Source organism: Ascaphus truei, chromosome 13, assembly GCF_040206685.1.
Source record: "Ascaphus truei isolate aAscTru1 chromosome 13, aAscTru1.hap1, whole genome shotgun sequence".
In the NCBI taxonomy this organism is placed as follows: Eukaryota; Metazoa; Chordata; class Amphibia; order Anura; family Ascaphidae; genus Ascaphus; species Ascaphus truei.
In genome coordinates, this window is record NC_134495.1 from 199,873 (window position 1) to 220,342 (window position 20,470).

At 45.3% G+C, this 20,470-nt stretch overlaps 1 protein-coding gene across 4 annotated transcripts in view; it reads left to right on the forward strand.

Moving 5' to 3' along the window:
- Positions 1-20,470, forward strand: part of LOC142464666 (uncharacterized) — a 165,432-nt gene that overhangs the window by 131,485 nt on the left and 13,477 nt on the right. For 3 of the 4 annotated variants that reach the window (XM_075568025.1, XM_075568026.1, XM_075568028.1), the window contains 7 exons: positions 125-226; positions 2,731-2,913; positions 5,594-5,725; positions 7,016-7,245; positions 9,070-9,208; positions 10,199-10,282; positions 11,591-11,793. In XM_075568025.1, the coding sequence (XP_075424140.1) occupies positions 125-226; positions 2,731-2,913; positions 5,594-5,725; positions 7,016-7,245; positions 9,070-9,208; positions 10,199-10,282; positions 11,591-11,793 (1,073 nt within the window). The remainder of the gene's footprint in view (positions 1-124; positions 227-2,730; positions 2,914-5,593; positions 5,726-7,015; positions 7,246-9,069; positions 9,209-10,198; positions 10,283-11,590; positions 11,794-20,470) is intronic. The other variant, XM_075568027.1, reaches the window with a different exon arrangement.

The window sequence follows — 20,470 nt, forward strand, 5'->3', positions numbered from 1 at the left end:
ACAGCAACACACAAACATATCTAGTTTACAAAATCGTCTCCTTAGGAGCCCATGGAAACTCTGTTAGGACCTGGCTGCCTATCAAAACTAAAACGTTATTTTGATACCTGTACCCATATTTCAGGCAAAAGATAAAGAGATTGCAAAACTGAAAGAGACATTCAAATCTCAGAAGGAGACCATGAAAAAGCTGGCTGTAGAACTAAAACAGGAAGCAAGGGAGCTGGTAAGGAACAGAAAGCCTTATCACATGGACCATGACAAACAAATTAGGCTTTATTGTGTTCCTCACGCACACTCTGTATGAAAAAAAATCGGCCTTTTTCTTGTCCATCCATACACCTTCTCCACTCTGATGTCTTGAATCCATTTGACTGCACACTATGCTACTAAGTCTTATCTAACTTTTATTATTCTCAGCCCTATTTACACATTATTTTCTATCCATCCATGCATTGATCCATCCACTTCAGGTTCTTTTTGTATGTGCCACATTTGTTTACCTTTTGTTTTCCAGTTAATGTTTAAAATATTTATATGATATTTGCGATTGTGTAACCTAGTAATACACAGAAGGCTCATTAACCAACTAAAAAAAGTTGCCAATTTGCGAATCTCGAGGGAAAGAAACAAATTCCTTCCTGGCTGTACTAAATAGCAATTGGATCTCTTCTTGGATCAATAATCTGTCTGTTCTGTACTCCCAATAAACAACATATATTAGAGTGATAATAACACAGGGAACACATCGCCTGTTTTGATTTGCTTTTGCTTCATACTGTACCTCACTAAGGGAAGATCCAGCAAACATCTCACATTTGCAGTGAGCAGGACAAAGCTGAAAAGTGGTTATTAGAATATCACAATCAAGGAAAATCAGCAAACATTTCTAGCGTCACTATTCTTCCAAACTAAAAATACAGGAAGAAGTTCACATTAAGCATGTGGCTAGCAGGAATTAATAGAGAAGACAGGTTGTACAATGAAAAGCGTTTCACAGACATCTGAGAACAGAGGCTTTAATTAATTTGGAATATCCCTCCTATTGTCTTCTAAAAAGACGCACAGGGCCAAATTTACTAAGCGGTGCTATTCCCCAAGACAACGTCCAATGCTGCAAGACACCTTAGTACCCCACATTTGAATGGGCCAGAAGGTGTCTTCAGCAGCAGGAGGTATGTTATGGCACAACACAACGCTTAATAAATATTAGGTCCTTTCTTAAAATATAATATATTTCGTTTGTTGGCACTGAAATAAAGCAGTATCATAGTAAGAAGCACAAAAATATTGGATAAACTCCACAACTGTGCATCTAGATTTGAAACAGTAAAATTACAGTGATCATGACTGTTTGCTGAATGACTATATTGATAAATGTATAAACATAAAACATCAAAGTGTCCGTGGTTTGAAGGAAAATTCCCATGGAGTGAGTATATGTAAGCTGAGTATATAATTGAGACCGTGGTAGCTATGCTTGTTATGAGTCATAAGACATAGCTTTTGTCAGGGAAAAGAGGACACTGGGGACTGAGGGTGGTGACTCCCCCCGCTCCAGTTCCAAAATATATCCGTTAATGATAAATGTCCAAATCCTCTTGAGGATACTCCCACGGCTCCCTCCTCCGTTGATAGAATCAGACCGAAACACAGCAATTAAGCCAAGTGATTGAATGGAAAGTACTCACTCCGTTCCCGGTACACAGTGGGTCGAAGGCATGCTCCAGCCACATGCAGGTAACAAGAAGAAGGTGTAATAGCAGTGCACAGCACAAAGAGTCAGATCTTGACTGCCGGTGCTTACCGCAGCCATGTGTGGGAGGGGAAAGGGTGCAGTTTGCAAGCTAAGTAAGTAAGAGGCTGGAGAAGATAGCCTTCACAGGTCTGGGCCAAACAGGGAACACATAGCCTGATTTGATTTACTTTTGCTTCATGCTGAGGACATGTCAGCCTGCAAATGGGAGCACTGGGTAGAACCAGAGGGCAAGATAAGAATGAAGTCAAACAGCATGGGTGAGGAACAAAGCCCAGTGGAGTATACATATCAATCAAGAAAGACAGGGATGCTGGAAAAATATGTCTGCACTGAATTGATCTTAGCACCAGGAAACAGTCAGCTTTAAAGGAAGCCAGGGGTGTATCTGAGAGGCTGATTGTAAACAGGTGCAAAGAAAAGCAGACGGATTGGGTTTGCCTATAGAGCTCAAAGGAGCATTGGAGCTACCGCACCTGGCTGCTGATTTAACTCATTGTCAATGCTGCTGTCTCTTGAGTGTTGAAGTGGTGGGTTTGTATCCTGAAGCACCTGACAATAGCTTTAGGCTGCGTCCAGGCTCCCGAAGACCGCGCGGAAGCGTGAGGCGCGATCATAATGCCTTAAGGCAATGGTAGCAGCCATGGACCACATGTGCGTGCATGTGCGACAACGCAAGGGGGCGCACGGCGCGCGAGGAATCAGTTCAATTTGATTCCATGGCGTGATGGCCAGGTCACGTGAGAGGTTCGCCCAATGAGGGCGAACCAGCTCCGTGACATCACGGGACACACCCCTAGACACGCCCCCCATCACGTCTAGCCTGGCTTGAAAACGCTCCCGCTAAACGTGCGTGACGTCACGCGTGCACACCTCTGCGCAGTCTTCGGAATCATGGACGCAGCCTTAGGTTAAACTTGTAGCGTTCAGAGCCAGGCAGAGTCTCTTCTAGTGACGGACTATTGTGTCCATAGGTGCACAACACACTGCTCCATGAGCAGAAGAAGTGGGAAAGCGAGAAGAGAGATGCGCTGCAGATACAAAGACACACTATGGAGGAGCAGAGACTTCGCGACATGGCAGATCTACGAGAAGTGTTGGAAAGGGAGCGGAGAACTTCCATGGCACTAGAGAAGAAATCTGCTGAGCTCCAAAATGTAAGTGTTTCGGGGAGGGGGAGTTATTTATAAAGGCCCCTGTTTAATATATAAATAGCTGGAGAAGATTTTAGTCCAATTTATTTCGGTAGAGCTGAATTTTTCTCCAGTATTGGGTAGTGACTTCAAAACATATTGAATATGGGCATTATTTATAAAATGTGTTACCAGGAAGTAACACATTGAGAGTTACCTCTCGTTTTCAAGTATGTCCTGGGCACAGAGTTTTGATGACAAATAATACAAGGTTACAAATACAGTTACATAAGTGAACAGGGTTATACATTATATACAAGACATTGCATGCACTTTTAAAGATAATATATATTATAGCATATGTATCAGTAACAGACCAGATTAAAATGTGAGGTCTTTAGTTTTGAAAGAACTTAGGTTGGTGGCGGCTCTGAGAGTCTCCGGTAGATTGTTCCAGTTGTGGGATGAACGGTAAGAGAAGCAGGATTGGACGGATACTTTGCTGAACCTTGGGGCCATGAACTCAGATCTCAGATGATAAGTGCTGCATGTGGTAGGGGTGAGGAGCATGTTCAGATAGACGGGTAACTTGCCCTGAAAGTATTTGAAGTCGTATACTATGTCCCGATTGTCAATCATTGGCATTAGCATCTACTGTGCGATACGCTTTCTAACCAGCAGGCTTAGGGAGGATTTGTTCCTATAAAGGACACCTAGTTTGGCATAGGTTTTGATGTCAGGGTATCAATGTGCATCACAAATGTTAAATGGGAGTCAAACCATATGCCCAAGTATTTAAAACTAGTAACAGGAGTTAGGGTGGTGTTAGCGTTGGTTCTGATCTGGAGCTCAGTCATTGGAAGCTTTAAAAATGTAGCTTTGGTCCCAAATTCAATATGCCGTTTTGTTCTCCAATGCAACTACAACACACATCACTGCGAAATGCTCAAAGAACTAGATTGGTCATCACTTGAGTCTAGGCGCAAAGTTCATCTCTCCTGTCTTGCCTTCAAATACTTTCTGGGCAAGCTACCCGTCTATCTGAACAAGCTCCTCACCCCTACCACATGCAGCACCTATCATCTGAGATCTGACTCCAAAAGACTGTTCATGGTCCCAAGGTTCAGCAAAGTATCCGGCCGCTTCGCCTTCTCCTACCGTGCACCCCAAAACTGGAATTATCTACCAGAGAATCTCACAGCCACCACCAGCCTAAGATCTTTCAAAACTAAAGCGGTCTCACATTTTAATCAGGTCTGTAACTGTTACATACGCCTATAATATATATTATCTCTAACTGTGCATGCTATGTCTTGTATATAATGTATACCCTGTTCACTTATGTAACTGTATTTGTAACCATGTATTATTTGTCATCATAAATCTATGCCCAGGACATACTTGAAAACGAGAGGTAACTTTCAATATATTACTTCCTGGTAAAACATTTTTATAAATAAATAAAATAAATAAATACCATTGTTGCAGTCTTGTCAGTGCTTAAAAACAGTTTGTTTTGGGAAATCCAATTTTCAAGTCTCAAAAAGTCAGACTGAAGTTCAAAGTCGGAGAGGCTATGGCTGTGTGTATATAAGATTGTGTGATCCGCATACATGTGTATTGAAGCTTCCTTACAAGCTGTACGAAGATTATTGATGAACACTGAGAAGAGTAGGGGCCCCAGAACAGAGCCTCATTGGTCCTGGGTTCAGTATGGTGTAAAGCAGCTGTGCGCAAATTGGGGGGCGGGCGAGAAATTGTCTGCGGGGGCGCAGGGTTTACAGAACTTAAATTAAGTGCCGGGGAAGAGACGAAGGCCTCTGTAAACTGCACTTGCTTTGGCTCAAATGGCTTCTGGAGACGCGTTGCGCCGCGAGGTCATGTGATGTCACGTTGCAATGGCAACATGACGCCCAGACGCCGAAGCCGAGGTAAGAGGGGGGCATGCAGAGAGGGGAACAACCGGCAGGGGGGTGCAGGGGAAAAAATTGCGTTCCCCTGGTGTAAAGGCACCTTTATTTATTTATTTGTTTTTACAGGAAATGGTTTTTGTTTTTTTCAGTTGATAAAATGTTTATGGCCTTCAATAAAGTGCTCGTTTTTTTTGTATGAAAATATGATGGAAGCGTCATCATTCGCGTGTAAACATTTTCAAGTCAATTGAATATAAATAAGTAGCTGTAAGATCATTCACATCCTATTCAATAGACTGCAGAGACCAGTAATAATGGGACCCCCGGGTCAACTTTGCAGTTTATAATTCAAGTCAATTATATATAGAGACGTAGGCAGTAAGCAGTCTTCTGCTGTAAGAGATGTTCTGGTGCTGGAAGACACTTTGGGGGTCATTTAAAAAAAAAAAAAAGGCTCCCAAACTGGGGCAGAATTGGTGAACAAATACTGCACCAGATTTATAAAAAAAAAACAAATCCAATAGGTTTCAATGGGATTTTTGTTACCTTGATAAACTGGTGCAGTTTTGCAGCTGGGAGACTTTGATACATAAGCCCCCTTAAGTCCAGATCTACTCTGTATAGTCCAATGTGTCAATAAACAGGTTTTATTGTGATTCAAGGAGTCACCTCATTCTTCACCTTCAGGAATAGAGCAGCGAGTGTAACGATACAATGTACCTGAAAAATGGTGGATTCGGGCCAGTGAACTTGACGACCCCCCCCCCACCCCCGTTGTGGTTGCGTTGCAGATAATACAGGAGCAGGAGGTTCACAATCGCTCGCTGCAGCGAGAGAAACAAGAAGCTCTGGACGAACTGCGCACCCTCCTGAGAGAGGAGAAGCAGGAGGACATGAAAAGGCTCCAGCAGGAATTAGAACAAGTACGAGATTGAAACGGCTCTCTCCAACTGTATAGGTTAACCCTTTCACTGGCCTTGGTGACCCCTCTGGCAAAGAAAGGTTTAATCAAGCCTCAAATGTCAAAAAGGATTTTGATCCATATATATATATAGAAAATGAAACCTGCGCAATGGTTTGAGCTGTTGCATGATACCTTTACAAGCTTTGTACTTGAAAGCAGCACTACAGGTTGAGTTTCTTGTTTTTTTTTTTTTTTTAGATATAGGATTGAAGCAGGGGGTGCCGGAGCGGAACTACGTTAATTTCAGCTCTGGGACCCCCCGATTCCTGAGATACTTACCTCCTTAGGGAATGACGGCATCTCTGCAGGTAGCAACTGGGACGGGGCTTGTTGGGGCTAACATAATGATGGCTTTAAATCTCCCACGTCTTGCAGGCCAATAGGAAGCCATGATGTAATTCTACGCGTGATGAGGGAAATTTAAACATGGAGATACCGTCACCCCCTACAGAGGTATCTCTGGAATCAGGGGGTCCCCGAAGCTGAAATGAACGCAGTCCAGCTCCGGAGACCCCCTGCTTCAATCCTATAACTAAAATAAATAAGTAACCGAAGCAAGAAATGCAACCGGTAGTGCTGCTTTTAAAGCTGAAAGACTAGCTCAGTGATAATGTTACTGTGCCACAGAGTGCCACGGGTCCCTCCGGTTCTCCGATTACGTGAACACGCAATCAAGCCGTCACTGATGATGGAAAGGAAGCGGAGGAGCCATCCGCCTTCCATCCCTGATCAGTGCAGATCACGTGCGCCGGACGCGATCTCCCCTAGGAAAAGGAGTAGGATTTTTCGACGTACTAGCTATGTTCCTGGGGCGCCCAAAGGGTTAAGAAGCAGGAAACCCCGGTTTCAATGCCTGTGTCAGCTCTCCTTGTGACCTTGAGCAAATTACTTTATCCCCCAAATTAGATTGCAAGCTCTTCGCACACTCACTGTGCCTGCAAAATGATATGTACAGCACTGCATACTCCGTTAGTATTACATAGAAAAATGTGGATAATATTAATAGGCTAATGTAATGGTATTATGTATGTGAGAGTGCCTGTTATAATGGGGGTTATTCATTATAGTGCAGATTATTGACTTGAATGAGATTTTCCTGCACTAGTACCGTGGTTGCCAGTGTCGCACTTTAGTGAATAACCCCAATGTCTGTAAGGTACAGTAGATGAGGTTGGGTTTGTTTCACATAAGAGGGAATAACACTACACTTCCAGCGTAATATTCAGTGCTGTTGTGGCTGATGTTTTAGGAGAGAGGGCGAGATGTGGAGCGTCTGAAGCTAAGGTTGCAGCAGCTGGAAGAGGAGCAGCACATACTGCGGGCTGAACACAACGAAGCATGTTTCAGAGAGAAAGAAGCACAGGCTCAGGCCGAGCGAGCTGAGAGGGGGCTGGCCAGAGAGATTAGCACAGCCTGCGAGCGCATCCAGAGTATTCCAGGAAGGGCCAAAACAAATAGCCCTTCCCACATCAGACATGGGTCAGTCTTCTTACTTAACATTACCAGACTATGGTAATCACTGCTATGGGGTCTTGCAACGCGTTTTATCTATATCACAAGCTGCAAAGTGATGATTTGGGCCACAGCTGTGCTTTTCAAATTGAAGTAACACAAACATTATAGACATTTGATTCTTCGTGTTTGTTTTGGGCTACATACTGTATCGATTACAATTTTCATCTGCTGAAAGATATACACACCTCGTTTCCGCGAGAAAGGTATTTTGGACGATTTATTATTATATATAGATAAAGATCAACAGGGCACTTATTTATTGGATATACTGTATATATATATATATATATATATATATATATATATATATATATATATATATATATATATATACAAATCAATCTGTATATTATTAATAAAAAAAAATAATATGTTCGAGGACTATTTTTTGTATCCGGCAAACGTCATAGCATTTAAAAAGTACTGATATCTGGATCTGTGACCAACACGTTCCATCCTTTAATTCACTATTAAATCACAATTGAGATTTCAACCCTATTTTGAAATCCCCTGAGAGACATACAGTCTGAACTGTGGTAAGTTTAAGTCAGTCGGCGTTTGTACGGAGTCATAAATAGAATTTTTGCTGTTCAAATTGACGCAACAAAAGCACAACGCTTATTGCATGTGCTTCCTAGTACTAACCTTTTTTTATCATTTTGAGTGGTAAGCGTGGGTTATGTGTTTTTGTCGGATAGATAGGCAGAAGCAGTACTGATGCCCATGACACATTTCTAAATGATATATATTTACAACATGGGGCGTATACTTTGTGTACCAGCAATTAAACTGTTATTGGCTACACAAATTGGCATATGTTTTGCAAGCTGAGCTAAATAAGAATAAACAATTAAACAGGAGAAAATGTTTATTCTACTACCAAGGGCAAATGTACTGCCTGGCGGCTTCCTGCTTATCCTTCATACAGTGAGAATGGAGCGATTAGCAGAAATGCCGCCAGAAAGAAAAGACCGTTTATAATTAGATAAGCAAACTGACAATGCAGCCGTTTCTAAGGTTAACCAGCATATTGAAATACGTTCATTATTGTGGTAAAGGCCTCTCTTACCCATAATCCACTTCTGTACTGAGAAAAGGTCTGAAGTTATAATATTTCACAGCTTCCTAGTACTAACCTTTTGTGAGCGTTAAGCGTTGGTTATGTGTTTTAGTCGTAAATACAGGTGCAAACGGGTGTTAAGAGGCGAAGCAGTAGTGATTCTCATGATATATATTATTTCGAAATGTATTATAATAGTTATTAAAAACTGCGTCAAACAAGTCAAACTTGGAGCAATATGGATTCAGATTGTGTAAATTTTCTATCTTGCGTCTCTTTTCACCAATGTATCAACGTTTTGGAGTCATGTACATCTACTTGTGGTGGGTGAGTGTCAGTAGGAGGAGTTAGAGAAAAGTTGCGTGACTCAGATTACAAAGAGATGTATGAAATTCTGTATCACTGCATCTATTTTTTTTTAATCTTTTATTTCCTTTGAAAGGTCAAACAAAATCTGAAGTTACTTAAACTTTTCTGGCTAACAATTTGTGTCATACTGCATGTAGAAAACTCTTACATTTTTCTTCAGAAAATAGAACAACGACGTTGATATATACCCCCAAAATGCCGCGTTGTGAACTTATCCCAGCACAAACATTGCAGCACCCTTGCACATTGACGCAAAGTGACGCAATGATGCAATTTTCATGTTTTGGAGCAATGCCCCAGTTGCCACTCTTTTGTATGCATCTCTTCCTCGTGTGTAACGTTGGCAGCCTCTCTTGTAGAAGCCCCTGTCGCATCTCGACTAATCAGGCACTTCAGATGCTGCATGGCGTGAGTGAGGAAACCAACCAGGTCATTCATGAATTACATCAGGAAGCAGAGGCTCAGAAACGCACTGTCACTCATGTGCAGAGAGAGAAGGTAAGAAGGGAGAGACTGCATTGGGGATGTCAGTACAGAAAGCCAAGTCAGACGTTTTCCTTTTTTCTTGCGGCCACCTTTTGAGAGGCTCTTTTACCTGTCACTGGTTGTACCACAGTAACTGTGCCAACAATCACAAGCATAGTAATTGTCCAGCGTACAGTTCTGCTGTTACCTGGCTCCATACCGCATAAGCCATTGCTTGTTTTAACCCAAATAGTGCTGGGGCAGCCGCGGCACCAGTGTGTCATGGCCACTGCAGCAAATCACGACTCCTCAATGGTCACGAAGTCACTGCGAGGATGTGAATGAGAGCAGGGACCACCCTCTGTTCACAGCTCCTGTGGAGCCTTCTCTCTCCACTGATCTTTAGAGTGGGTTAAGAAAACACATTGCAGGTCCCTAAAAAATTGCAATTTGTAATTAATTTCCAGATAAGCAACAAAGTTAGATTATTTGAAATCAAATAAAGGTTATTTTTTTGGCCGGCTACTTGGGATCCTGAAATGTGTTGTGATGTTTTCAAACCACACAATGGATAATATGGAGGAGATTTGAATAACAGATTCAGTTACTTTGGATTTGAAGTCACCCATTTTAAGTTCGAAAACCAGGACTGACTAGAATTGAAACTTTAATATGGGTACCACAAGGCAAAGAGTTAGCAGCAGATCACCCTATGATTTATTGTGTTCATTGAAATTCATGCCCGTTGGCACAGGGATTTAATGTGCCAAGGCCTGTCCAAGATCAAACTTAATCTGTATTAATGAAGAAAATGTTGGGATTGCGTTATTATTTTACTTGAACAGAAAAACTCAAATCCACACTTCATCGCAATATAAAAATTCTTCAGTTTAAATTACTTGAACTTGGTACATGGTCCAGCTTCACATGTGGGGTCGGGGGCCAGTTACCATCACCGCACAGTGAAAAGAAAACCCAGGATTTTAACATTATTTTTGACGTTTTTCCCTTTGTTCTATGCAGGACCGAGAGCTAAAGCAGCAGAGAGAGCAATTGCAGCTAGAGAAGGAGAAGGCACTCGATGTGTTAAAAGAGAGACTGATACAGGTGAATAATTTGTATACTTTTATTTTTTCCTATAGCCCTGCAAGTAATCCCCCTTTTCTTGCAAAGCAGAGGTAATTGTATTATTGTGAAGAAAAAAGCGACAGGCATCCGGAGCAACAGCACACAAAAACGGCAATGATTGAAACTCGAAACCCACGGTCAGGAAAAAAAAGGGGCTTTATTAAGAAACACAAATGAGACAAGCAGTCCCCATGTTCTCCCTCCTACGCGTTTCACACCGCTAGGGCGCCAAGTCAAGAAGTAGCGGCACCACATATTTATCTCTACAACACGACACCAATACACACAGGTAAGACTGTGTGTCAGCACTTCCCTCGAGCGCAAGACAGCACACATAATTGTATTATTGTACAGTAGCAAACTCAGTGACTCTGCTTAACAAGGACGGGTCAAATGCAGAGTCATGCAGCTGGGTTCTTGCATGTAAGAGCTCATTCCATTCTTATAGTATAACAGGGAGCAGTAAATATGGCGACAGCGAGGAGGAGCATAAGAACATTTTCAAAAAAGAAAACAGATGTAGATGTTCCCAAAAAGCTTCATTGCCTGTTGTGCTACATACCATGATATAATGCACATGTCACTTAAAGCCTCGGCTGTGCTGATTGCCTTTTTACTGTACAAAGCTGTTTTTTATTGCTTAAATCTGATGCTTCGTTCAGAAGACATAAGCGTCTGAAATACAGTATCAAGTGTCCGGGAGGTTAAAATGATGCTCTCTCCAAATTGTGCCTTATTTATTCTAGCCAAACGTTTTTTTCCCCTTGCTAATTCTGGAGCCATTCTTTTGCACGGCTCTTGCCTCAGTTCATCAGCCGGAAGACTTTAGTAAATAACTCCCTACATGAGAATCTCATATATGCTTCTGCGAAGGATTGCTGTTTTAAATGGGCTATCTTCTGGTGGTGGGTGTCTTATGGAATAGCACTGTTTAGTAAATATGGGCCGGGCACATGTCAAACAAAATTGTTGCCAGAAAATTTACATCACTTTTTTTTTATACGCAAATTATTTTGACAAAATTAAAAAGTGACCCACGGAGACGAAGAGTTTGCTACATCCCATTATAATCTGTGCGTGGTATAACCCCTCCTTAACGCCTCTGTGTAACACTAACCAAAACCACAATTTGGCACACATGGTGCACAACTTGGAACAAAGACCTTGGTAACATTGACGCTAAATGATGCAAGATGAAAATTATGCAATTTGCGTAACTTTTAATCTAAATTTGACTTGAGACATCAACCCCTGAGAATTGAAATGACTCCTGGTTGTTCATAACAGGAGCATATTGACGAAATTACGAATCTGCAGCGGGACCAGCTCAGGGAATCTGGCAATGGTGAAACTCAGTCCTTGCGACAGCAGCTCAGAGAGAAAGATAACGAGCTCCGGGTGATCCAGAGAAACATGGCCAAGTGGAAAGATGAGACGGCCACGAGGCTAGCCTGCAAGTTTGAAGAGGAGCTCAATGCAGAACTAGAAAAGTGAGTAATATCTTCCTTGTGCTCCCACGCATTTCACCACTAGTGGGTTGGTTCTGAGTAGGAAGTGGTTCTTATTTTAGGGTTGCCAGGTGGCTTCTCCAAAAATACTGAAAACAATGGTGAAAGGTGCAACATGCTCGACACACATGACCCTATCACCTCTCTCCGCTCCATGATGTTTCCTCCTCTCCTTGGTCCCACCCCCAGGCTCCTGACAGCTCCTCCTTTAGGATGGAGGAAGCTGCCCAGCCCCGTAGCAATAGCCTGCTATCTCCTTGCTCAGGGAAATCCCGCGGCCCCCCAAGACAGTCCGGTCACAATGGCCAGAGAAATAATACCAGTATACACATACATGTCCAGTATTACCTCTCATATTTTACTGGATAGAGTGTCCAAATACAGGACAGTCCGGTTCAATACTGGACACCTGGCAACCTGAGGTGCTATCCTACATAGCCAACCAGAAAACATAAGAAATTATTTTGTAAAGAATTTAACAGTTTAATAGCAAAGTAGTGCCTGCTTATATTTACTCTTGTGACTTCAAGACTTATTGTATTTCTTACGGGTCTTTTCTTTACCCATAACCCACCTTATTATAGAGCCAATTAATATAAGGGAGGGAAGAGAGGGGGAGATCTGCCTGTGCAAACTCTTGTTGATCAGACTGAGACATCAGATAAAAGGAGCAACCAGAGGACATTAAACCCCTCCCAAGTCTCAGCTCCCGTGTTTACAAACTATCTTTACAAATAATGTAAGAATACTTATAGGTGTCAGATTTTGATAATAAAAAAAGTTGTGTGTGCTGAGCACGCGCATTTTAAGTGAAACTTTTGTCTTTTGTCACTCTTTTGTCACAGAAATTGTATTTGTGATGGTGATGTTTTTAATTGAAAATCGAAACACAATTTCCGTGACAAAATGCAAAGGACTTTGACTTAGAACGTGCATGCTCGGCACACCCCCCCTGATTTAGCTATTTGTACTTCTATATCTTACTATATATTTCTGAAATTGTCATATGTGGCTGTGTCTGTATGTGTCTCCCTGTGTCCCTAGCGGCAATCACATTGGACCTTGGGCCAGGCCAATGAGATGGGTCCCTTGGCCCGCCCGCCCCTGCACACCTCTCATTGGCCTGAGGCGGAGTGACGGGCCAAAGGTCGCACACACACACACACACACACACACACACACCTACCTCGGATCTGCGCCAGTCCCACTCTCCACCACCTCTCACTCCCGTCGTGTGTGCGTGCGTGCGTGTGTGTGTGCCCCCCTCACCGCAAACCCCCCGCCTCCCCTCACCGCAAACTCCCCGCTCCCCCTCACCGCCCCCCCTCACCGCAAACCCACCCTCACCGCAAACCCCCCCTCACCGCAAACCCCCCCTCACCCCCTTACCGCAAACCTCAGCCTCCCCGGCGCCAAGCCTCCTCCACCTCACCACTCACACGCCGCCAGCAAAACTCCCACCGCCTCTCACACGCCGCCGCCTGCCACTCAGCTCTTCTCATCGGGGCCTCGTATTACCGCCGGGAGCGCCAGCAAGCAGTTAACCCCTCCCCCCCCCCCCCCCCGTGGCCGAGCTGGGAGCACCGGGGGCGCAAGGAGGTAACCTCCCCACCACACACAACCCCCCCCCCGCGGCCGAGCCGGGAGCACCGGGGGCGCAAGGAGGTAACCTCCCCCCCCCCCACCACACACAATCCCCCCCCCCCGCGGCCGAGCCGGGAGCACCGGGGGTGCAAGGAGGTAACCTCCCCCCCCCCCACCACACACAACCCCCCCCCGCAGCCGGGAGCACCGGGTGGCGCAAGGAGGTAACCTCCCCCTCCACACACAACCCCCCCCCCCCCCGCAGCCGGGAGCACCGGGTGGCGCAAGGAGGTAACCTAACCCCCCCCCCCCGCGGCCGGGAGCACCGGGTGGCGCAAGGAGGTAACCCCCCCACAAGCCCTCCCCTCCACACAACCCCCCCCACACACAAACCCCCCCCCCACGGCCAGGAGCACCGGCTGCCGCAAGGAGGTACACACACACACTGACTGGCTGACACACACTGAATGGCGCACGCACACACACTCACTGACGCACACACAAGCACTGACTGACTGCCACGCACACACACACAACCCCTTACTGACGCACACACACACAGAGTGACTGACGTGCACACACACACACCGGCTGGCTGCCACGCGCACGCACACACCCCATGACTGACGCAACCACACACCCCTGACTGACGCAACCACACACCCCTGACTGACGCAACCACACACCCCTGACTGACGCACACACACACCCCTGACTGACACACGCACACACACCCTGACTGACGCACGCACACACACCCTGACGGACGCACGCACACACACCCTGACTGACGCACGCACACACACCCTGACTGACGCACGCACACACACCCTGACTGACGCACGCACACACACCCTGACGGACGCACGCACACACACCCTGACGGACGCACGCACACACACCCTGACTGACACACGCACACACACCCTGACTGACGCACGCACACACACCCTGACTGACGCACGCTCACACACCCTGACTGACGCACGCTCACACACCCTGACTGACGCACGCACACACACCCTGACTGACGCACGCACACAAACCCTGACTGACGCACGCACACAAACCCTGACAGGCGCACGCACACAAGCACTGACAGGCGCACGCACACAAGCACTGACAGGCGCACGCACACACACCCTGACTGACGCACGCACACAAACCCTGACTGGCGCACGCACACAAACCCTGACAGGTGCACGCACACAAACCCTGACAGGCGCACGCACACAAACCCCGACAGGCGCACGCACACAAACCCTGACAGGCGCGCACACACACCCTGACTGACGCACGCACACAACCCCTGACAGCACTGACTGTGTGTGTGTGTGTGCGTCAGTCAGTCTGTGTGTGAGTGTTTGTGTTTCTGCGTCAGACTCACTGACGCGCGCGCACACACACACACACACTGACTGACTGACGCACACACAATGACTGACGCACTCACACTGTATGAAGCTGTAAAGGGGGACAAACAGAGCTGTAAAGGAGGGAGGGGGGGACTGGATTTATGTGAATGGGGGACAAACAGAGAGAGGGGGGAGGAGAGAGGAGACAGAGAGGAGCGGGAACATTACATCCCGGGCAACGCCGGGTCTCTCAGCTAGTTTATACTAACTGTGAATTCCTTGTGTGTGTGTGTGTCTGTGTCTGTGTATCCCTGTGTGTGTGTGTGTCTCTGTGTGTGTGACTGTGTATGTGTTATTTCCGTGTCTCTGCGTGTGGTGTCTCAGTCTTTCAAGTGTGTTGGTGCTGCTGGTGCGCATGTGCGCCGTGCGCCTGTGGCCTCTGCGCATGCGTGCCGGCCCGAGGAGCCTTCTGCGCATGCACCAAGGTCTGAGGACGCTTCTGCACATGCACAGAGTCCCACGGATTCTTCTGCGCATGCGTCGAGTCCCGCGGTCATGATGTCACTTCCGTCAAGCGTTTTCATTACGACCAATGGCTTTTTCCCCATCAAAACTCTATAGGTGCCAGCAAAGAAGTTTCATTCCAAAAAGTAATCAACCACCCAGATGTAAACCCTTAAAGATGTCAATGGTATTAGTTCATTTTGATCTTAAGAGGGGTAGCCCCTTTAAAATATGTTGAGAAATCACAATGACCCCTAATTGGCATAAAGGTTTGATAATGAGAATGAATATCAAGGAATAAGTGCTACAGTATTTCCTTCATAATCATCATTATTTTCACAAAGTATAAATATCCCTTTATTGATTTTACAGTCCTTGTTAATGGCTACAGCAGAAAGTACTACAAAGTATTATTACTGAACTCCATTACTGAACACTTGACATCAGTTATTGAACAATACCAGTACATCCATGTTTTGCACAAATTCCCGACCTGTTGAGTTATGAAACTGAATGGGACTGCACGGACCCCGCTGTGTTAATCCAATGGGCCATTAGTCTGGCTACAGAAATTTCACAGAAACTTTGCAGCGTTACAGTATTTCACCAGGCAAGTGATCGAATACTGGTGGCTGCATCTGTATCTACTATATATATAAATGTAAGGGGTAGATGGATCAAAACAAATACAATGGTTTGTGCCTATTTTGCTTCCAGGTACATTATATGATCACACATGTAATACAGGCTGTTAGCCAGGAAGGTTGATGTCCTCTTAGACCTGGTTCAGCTTTTTTGTGCCAGTAAAAGTGTAAAAAATGAGGTACAAAAATGCAGAATTTGATAACGCTCAATATGTGTATTATGTAACGCCTCCATAATACCTCTTACTGAATCCCTAAGACACAAGCTATTAACCAAAGGGAAAAATTACATGAGCAAAGTACCTTCATATTGTACACGGATGCTAAGAGTTTCACTATGAAAATGTTTATTTGCATCCATTGTTCTCCAAAATAGCCTTGATGCATCAATCCAGAGTCGTGTTGGGTTAGGTTAGTCGTGTGTTGTTTTCAATGTAAATGATTCTCTCTCAAGTTAAGTGGTTGTTTCTCTCTCTACAGATGCAAAGTCGATTTTTTAAAGGAAAGGTAACTGCTGAAATACTGGACATAACCGAGTCTGGTCATCTAGTATGCAGTTATCATTTACTTACCTAGTTCATTTTTCTTACCCAAATTAACTATACTAACTGGGCAGGAAAAATCAGAGTACATTCAGCAGGTCATGCACATCCTTTACCGGAGAAACTGACCTGGTGATGAATATATTTTGATCCGTATTTGCTAAGTGTCAATCTTCCAGCACATTTGAGTAAATATGGCCCATCTGACCCATTAATTGACTATAAGGTGTCTTTGTGCCAGGAAGGTGTCCTATGGGGTATGCATCTTATTAAATATTCACTTAAATGGAGCAATAATGTGTCTTCCAACGTGGGGTAAATTGAATATTCTAGTAAATATAGCCATTTACTTCCTCTTACATATAGCTCCACTCAATAATATTATTTTTGAATGTTTATTGACTAATGCACCAGATGTGTAATCCCCCTTTGTACCAAAGTAAACAAGTATAATGGCAATGTTACGTTTATAGTATTAAATCTTGATCGTGGGTTTTTTTTTTTACCCAATGCCAACCATTATGCCACGTTAAGCCTTCTGTATGCTAACGTCATGGTTTCTCTATTCCAGTCTTGAATCACTACCTCTTTGTTGAGAATTATGACTCTATGTAGATGTGACTGATTTTTGCAGCCTCCATTTCCATTTACTAACTGGCTACAGCAATTTCCGGGGACTCATATTCAACCTGTAAGAATAATTTCCTTTTAACTTAGCCAGTTTAAAAGGAGTGAGCATTTCATCATCCATTGTGGCCCTTATTTACAAAGTTGTGCTATTCCATAAGATGCTTTATGGCCCACTTAGGTTAATGGGTCATGTTGCACATTGACCAATATATACTAAGCAGCCTTCTGCCAAAGGACACCTAATGGAAGACCCCTAACAGCCCATTAACTGAATGGGCTGGAAGGTGTCTTCCTGTGCAGGAAGGTTAACACTGGCACTGCTTAGTAGATATGGCCCCATATGTTTTAGCACATCTTAGTCAACATGGTCCTATATGTGTATATGTGGTGTCTTTATAAGATAATATTTGAGGTCCATAAGTGTAAATTGAATGTTACCTTGGTACACAGTAGAACATACTGTGACGTCTCAGTCCCAGCGTCGGATCTTTTGTCCAGATCAAAGGCAGGAAACACTGTATTACTCTAAGCAGGGGTTTATTTACAGGGTATAAAGCAGGTACAGGGTTAACTCATAACACAAAACGGAAATAAAAGACCTAACTCCTTTAGGAGTACTGACTAATACTGCTTAGTCCCTAACTAGTCGTGGGAGAACTAAACTCTTTTCCCCACTTTACCCAGTATACCTGCAGCAGGTCTCCTTTCAGATCAGTCTACAGCAGCTTCTCTGTATAACTATCAACAGTGTGTGTGTGGCAGCATATGGGGGGGGGGGGGGGGAATCTCTGTATCACTTCCTGACTATACAGGCTAGGCTAATTAGCTCATTAACTCACAGCTGCACAGACCTGTCCAGAATAATTAACACTATGAGAGCTGTAAAGTCCCACAACTGCCCCACTCTAGCCCCTAGAGGGCAGCGTCGGCACCACATATCCCTCCCCCCAGCGAAACACAGTCGTGTGAGCGGCCCGTGCACTATCCCGTGCACCAACATCTTTGTCAGACCTGTCTGACATCCACCGCTTCTTAAAGGTTTTATTTCATTAGACCTTCTGCCGAGCAATAATAGAGCCCAGCGTAGTGTCCCACTCAGTCATCAGAGCTTTGAGCTCTTGCCTAGGTCACGCAGATGTTTCTCTGCCTTCTTGCGGCCAGCACGCTCAAACTCCAGGTCCTTCCTCAGGTCTTGAAGCTGTCCTTCTATGCTTCTTTTCTGGCTCAAGGCAGCTGCCAATTCAATTCCTCTCAGGGCCTTCATCTCTTCCCAGTGCTTGCTCTGGGTTTGTGTCAGCGCAACCTTCAGATTTTTTCCCCAGTGATGCTCTGGTAAGGCTCAGGGTGGCCTTCAGCTCATCATGCTGCTCAGCGGGGACCCACTGGGTACTCAGTCGCTTCTGTAGCACTTGCTGCTTTACTTTACCCAGCTCTGTTTTTAACGTGCAGACCTCTCGCTGAGAAGCTTCTTGCTTGGCGATGAGGCCTTGAACGTCTTGTTGGGATGCCTCATAGAACTTTTTCCAGTCAACAGTCTTTGGTCTGGCTCACTTGGATTTCTGCTTATGGCGGTATCGGTACCCTTTGTCATGCCAAGGCTAGTAGTCATTCCTGTGACGATTGCGCCAAGCGCTCTGTGTTGTAGTCCACCTCTGGTCTTTTCTGATGCCACGGGGTAACCTTTTCCTGCAGCTTCTGTTGCACACAGAGGTTGTTCATTCCGCGGGGCCACATAGGAGTCCTCATGGTCCTCTTCTGAACTGCAAGAACTGTGCTGAACCGTAGAAACCCAGCGCGCATGATGCCCCACAGAAAAGTTACATTCCATTGGTTCTGTGTTCCGAGGGCAAACTGCGGCCACATGTCCAAGTTCATAGCATCTGTAGCACTCTATATACCTTCCAAAACTGGGTCGGCGTTTTGTCTCCAGTCTACTGGGAACAACGAGACCAGAGTCCCTCTTAGGTGCTGTGGGACTCCCTACTCCTTTACGCAAGTCAGTGAGTCCTTGGGGATTCCTATTCGGTTGAACAGTCTTATCGGACCTCCTGGAGCGCAGGAAGTGAGAACCGGCGCACTCATCTGGACTTGAGCTCTTGGACATCTCTTCGGCAGTCAAGTAACATTCGACTAAAGCGACCACCTGTTCGGCGTCTTTGGGGTCACTGGCTCACCCACTTTTGAATGGTGCGGGGGAGACCTCTCAGGTACCGGTCTATAACGACTCTTTTGACAACTGCAGCGATGGAACATACCTCAGGCTGGCGCCACTTCCTTGCAGAGTGTATAAGGTTATAGAGTTGAGAGCAGGGTGTCTTCTCTAAATCATAACGCCAGGAATGGAACCGTTGAGCCTGAACCGCGAGGGTGACCCCTAGTCGTGCCATAATCTCCGCCTTCAGGGTGTCATAGTCTTTAGCTTGCTCGGGCTCTAAGTCATAATAGGCTTGTTGTGAGTCACCCACCAGGAAGGGAGCAATTATTCCCGCCCACTCCTCTGCGGGCCACCCTTCGCGTACTGCGGTGCGCTCGAAGATTGACAGGTACGCCTCAACGTCATCGTCCATCGTCATTTTCTGAATGAGGTGCGTTTGTACCTGGTGAGCGACCTGTGGGGCCACTCTAGGCTGGGCAGTAATTTTCTCTCCCAACGCTCGGAGCTCCTGGTGTAGGCGAAGTTGCGCCTCGTTTTGCTCTTCTTTTAGCGTCTGATGTAGGGACAGCGCCATCTGCTGTACTAACGCCGCCGTACTTTCAGTTTGTGACTTTGTCATCTGTAGTAAACCCTCATTATAGGATTTTGCCATCTCTTCTTGGGTCTTTTCCAGTTGCTGCAAACCCCGCATTAAAATTGCAGAATTTTCCGTTTGCTTGTGCTGAAGCGAGGTCAGAAATTCCTCCATTTTCCCTTTTCACTGCCTTGTGGACTGCCTGCGTTAAACTCCACCAATTGTGACGTCTCAGTCCCAGCGTCGGATCTTTTGTCCAGATCAAAGGCAGGAAACACTGTATTACTCTAAGCAGGGGTTTATTTACAGGGTATAAAGCAGGTACAGGGTTAACTCATAACACAAAACGGAAATAAAAGACCTAACTCCTTCCAGGAGTACTGACTAATACTGCTTAGTCCCTAACTAGTTGTGGGAGAACTAAACTCTTTTCCCCACTTTACCCAGTGTACCTGCAGCAGGTCTCCTTTCAGATCAGTCTACAGCAGCTTCTCTGTATAACTCTCAACAGTGTGTGTCTGGCAGCATGGGGGGGGGGGGGATCTCTGTATCACTTCCTGACTATACAGGCTAGGCTAATTAGTTCATTAACTCACAGCTGCACAGACCTGTCCAGAATAATTAACACTATGAGAGCTGTAAAGTCCCACAACTGCCCCACTCTAGCCCCT